At 41.6% G+C, this 4048-nt stretch overlaps 1 protein-coding gene across 1 annotated transcript in view; it reads left to right on the top strand.

The window, feature by feature from the left end:
• TMEM255A (transmembrane protein 255A) overlaps window positions 1–3814 on the top strand; it is a 96979-nt gene extending 93165 nt beyond the window's left edge. Inside the window, exon 9 of the mRNA XM_068249618.1 lies at window positions 2927–3814. Coding sequence (XP_068105719.1) covers window positions 2927–3088 — 162 coding nt within the window. The 3' untranslated portion in view covers window positions 3089–3814. The remainder of the gene's footprint in view (window positions 1–2926) is intronic.
• The last annotated feature ends 234 nt before the right edge of the window (window positions 3815–4048 follow it).

Here is a 4048-nt window from a genome sequence, read left to right as displayed (position 1 = left end):
GATGAGCATTTGCAAAGGCAAAGCAAGCTTTTGTGTGCCTTATCTGGAAAAGGCATCTTCCTTGGTCTGCATCCGTGGGACCCAGCAATGTGCAGAGTCCGTTGGATTGGCTGCTTTGAGACATTGCCACCAGCAGAGCCCAGATTCATCAGGATGGCCTTGGTGGTGATCCTTGGATACTTTTTCACTTCTCTCACTATCCTTCTGGCTAGCACAGGTGTCACGTTTGGCTTCCGACCACGTCCTCTGAGATTTTCCACAGTGCGGAACATCTTGTATTTTTTAATAATACTTTGCACTGTAGCCACTGGAACTTGAAAACATTTAGAAATGGCCTTGTAGCCCTTTCCTGACTTGTGAGCAGCCACAATGCGCTTCCGCAGGTCCTCACTGAGCTCCTCTGTCTTAGCCATGATTGCCAACAAACCAACTGCAGAGAGCTGCTGTTTTTCACCTGTTGAGTTGATTAAAACAGTTGTTCCCAAATAATCAGGGTAATTAGGATGTTTTAGAACATCTTGGACTATTTGCAATGGTATAGAACTTTGGATTTTCCCACAGACTGTGGCGTGAATGAGTTTGTTAAGGGTATGAATCATTTTTGGACTGGACACTTTTTCCTCCAAATTAAATAAAAGTGGAGAAATTTTTTTCCCCACAATAATGCCTCTTGTACATCGTCTTATTATCTTCTGGGAGACACCTATATCATTTCCCATCAAAAAATTACTTGCTGGTTGAATAAAAGTAACTAAGTCAAAATTTGCCAGGGGTATGAATAATTATGGGCAGCACTGTATATCTGAGGACCTTGTATGGCCCTTTTTAGAGATGTAATAATAATGAAACTAACAGGATATAAGCCCGACGAAGGCTCCAAGGCCGAAAGCTTGCTTATTTTTATTCATTTTTAGTTAGCCAATAAATGGTATCATCCTGATTTAAAACTTCTTAATAATAATGAAAGTGTTTTACTTAGGCATATATTCTTGAACTATCTCATTGGAAAGCATAGTGTAAATGCTTTTAGGGCGATTTGTACAAATCGCCTGCGCTTAAAAAATTAAAAAAACACCTCTAGTGTGAACGAGCCCTAACAGTTTATGAAAAGGACAATTAAGCCGTGAGAGGCGACTGGAAAATGTGGTCACTGCCATATGCATCTATGTTACATTAAGAAATTAATGGCTATAGCCAAACATTTGGGCACCAGGGGCTTCTGAAAATATAGTGGCTCCCAGAGTTCTGCGGAAGTCAGCAGAATCAGTGGCGTTCATAAGATTGTGAGGGGCTATACAGCTGCTCGCTGGGACCAGTAGTTAATGGGACTTTGGCTACATTGTTCCTTATACTACTCCTGAGTTTTTTTCCTAGGAAATAATTTTTCATCTTCTCTTTAAAATAACTTTTCAGCACTGCAATTGAAAAAGTATCAAAAAAGTAGGTGAAAAAGTAGTATCAAAAGTATTTTCTTGCTTGCTGGTGGTTCAAATGGCTTTTAACCTCCCTGGCGGTATTGACAGATATACACATCAATACAAAATATGCTGTGAACAGTATTGTCTATACCAGGGTCGGCAACCCGCGGCTCCGGAGCCGCATGCGGCTCCTTTTCATCTTCGCCGCGGCTCCGGTGTCAGTGGCTGTGGCGCACGACGTGTGCTGTTGTCGCTGGCCGGCAGCCTATCAGAGAAGCGGCCGGACCAGTGCAGGGCTTCGGGCGGCCATTTTCCCGTAGCCCTGCAGTGTAATGCAGGACGTGACGTAAGAAGAGGATCGTGGGAGTTGCGCGCCACAAGTTTGGGACAGGAGGAGATCGTGACAGGAGTTCTTCTGACTAGGTGAGTAAATGGTTTTTTTTTCAGATCTGCTGAAGGATTGTGCATATGGGGGGTCATATCTGCTAACGATTTGTGCATATGGGGGTCATATCTGCTAACGATTTGTGCATATGGGGGTCATATCTGCTAACGATTTGTGCATATGTGGATCATATCTGCTAACGATTTGTGCATATGGGGGTCATATCTGCTAACGATTTGTGCATATGGGGGTCATATCTGCTAGCGATTTGTGCATATGGGGGTTATATCTGCTAGCGATTTGTGCATATGGGGGTCATATCTGCTAACGATTTGTGCATATGGGGGTCATATCTGCTAACGATTTGTGCATATGGGGGTCATATCTGCTAACGATATTTGTGCATATGGGGGTCATATCTGCTAACGATTTGTGCATATGGGGGTCATATCTGCTAACGATTTGTGCATATGGGGGTCATATCTGCTAACGATTTGTGCATATGGGGGTCATATCTGCTAACGATTTGTGCATATGGGAGTCATATCTGCTAACGATTTGTGCATATGGGGGTCATATCTGCTAACGATTTGTGCATATGGGGGTCATATCTGCTAACGATTTGTGCATTTGGGGGTCATATCTGGTAACGATTTGTGCATATGGGGGTCATATCTGCTGTGTGTATATATATATATATATATATATATATATACATACACACAATTCCCAATTGCTTTATTATGAAGAAACACCCCCCAAAATAAAAACTAAAAGTGGGAGATGACTTGCATGGGGAAAAGGCCACCAAAATATGACTTACTATCACTTTTTTATTATATTATAACACTTTACTTTGCTGTGAAGTTCTCCTTTAACATAGCAGCCAGATCCACTTGAGATTGTGGGGGCAGCCCCTAATACATTTTCCTCTAAGCTCATAGAGTGGTTGTCTACCTTCCATAAACACGATTACCTCCATCTATCTATATTTACATTGCCAACTGGAAAAGAAAGCCACCCCCACTGTTTTCTCCTATCCCTTCTTTTTGTCCACTAATATGTCAATAGCATGAGAAAATACATCAATTCACACAAGTGACCAGTCTTATTTGTTTTGCAGCATTCCAATGTATTTCCGGCTTCCACACCTTCTGGCTTGTCTGATGATCCCAATTCAACTTCACAGTCGGGACCCAGTTTCATGTGGCCATCCAATGCACCACCACGCTATTCTCCACCATACTTTCCACCAGATGAAAAGCCTCCTCCTTACACACCATGAATGTCATGAGGACAGAGCCTTGTCTCTTCAGCAGAAGATCGAGGCCAAACGCCTGCCAAAAAATATGAACTTTTATAGCGTTGCAGTATGCGTCAAGGATACCTGTGTGGACTGGATGACTTGTGTTTGTAAAATATGTGTATATATGTGTGCAAGACATCCTAGATACAATAGACTTTTTCACTTCTGCCAAACTGAAAATGCACATGTCAGCTTTACATGAATATACCCTAATGGGAACGCTCGTTGGGCGGTGCATTCATTTCATTGTTGCACTAGTGTTCTTTCTGCAGTGTGTGTCCATTATGTTACTCTCTCGAAATGAATGTTTCTCCCTCTGCCAATGGGTGTGAACATACTGCATGGGCAACCATGCTGGCTCTAGTTGTCTTTGGCTCATGCTTCTTCCCTTACAACCGATGCACCAGCAAAGCAAAAGACAGAGGAGAATATTGAGGAGGTTTTGTCTTTACTGTTCAGCGTAAATTGAGTAATCCTCTGAATGTTATTTGTTTCACTTACTAATCAATGTAAACTCACATGAAAAAAGATACTGTTTACATCCTAATCCAGGGACACTATCACTATAACAAAGACTGAATAAGGCCTAGAAGTGTTTCATTTTATCATGCGACATTGGTGCCTCTAACTGTATCATGAGTTTAACGAAAGATCACTATGTTACATTAAAATAAAGTCTTATGTGCGACAGCACTGTGATCATCACTTCTGGTCTTCTGGTCTTGGCTTATCTCTCTTATTACTCTGAGTAACAATGTCAGACAATTGTGGCCTGTTTATAAGGTGAAAAGAAAGTACTCCATCCATAGGAGTAGGAGGTAAAGAGGCACCCAATGGGTATATAAAACACTTAACAAACATTAAAAAATGAGGTAGCTTACCTCACAGACGACAACTCACTTTAGATAGAACAGTTTAATAATGACAAGTTGTTCTATC

The sequence above is a fragment of the Hyperolius riggenbachi genome, chromosome 8 (genome assembly GCF_040937935.1).
Source record: "Hyperolius riggenbachi isolate aHypRig1 chromosome 8, aHypRig1.pri, whole genome shotgun sequence".
NCBI classification, from domain to species: Eukaryota; Metazoa; Chordata; class Amphibia; order Anura; family Hyperoliidae; genus Hyperolius; species Hyperolius riggenbachi.
Note: the sequence above shows the minus strand (reverse complement) of the source record. Positions and strands in the feature narration are given on the sequence as shown.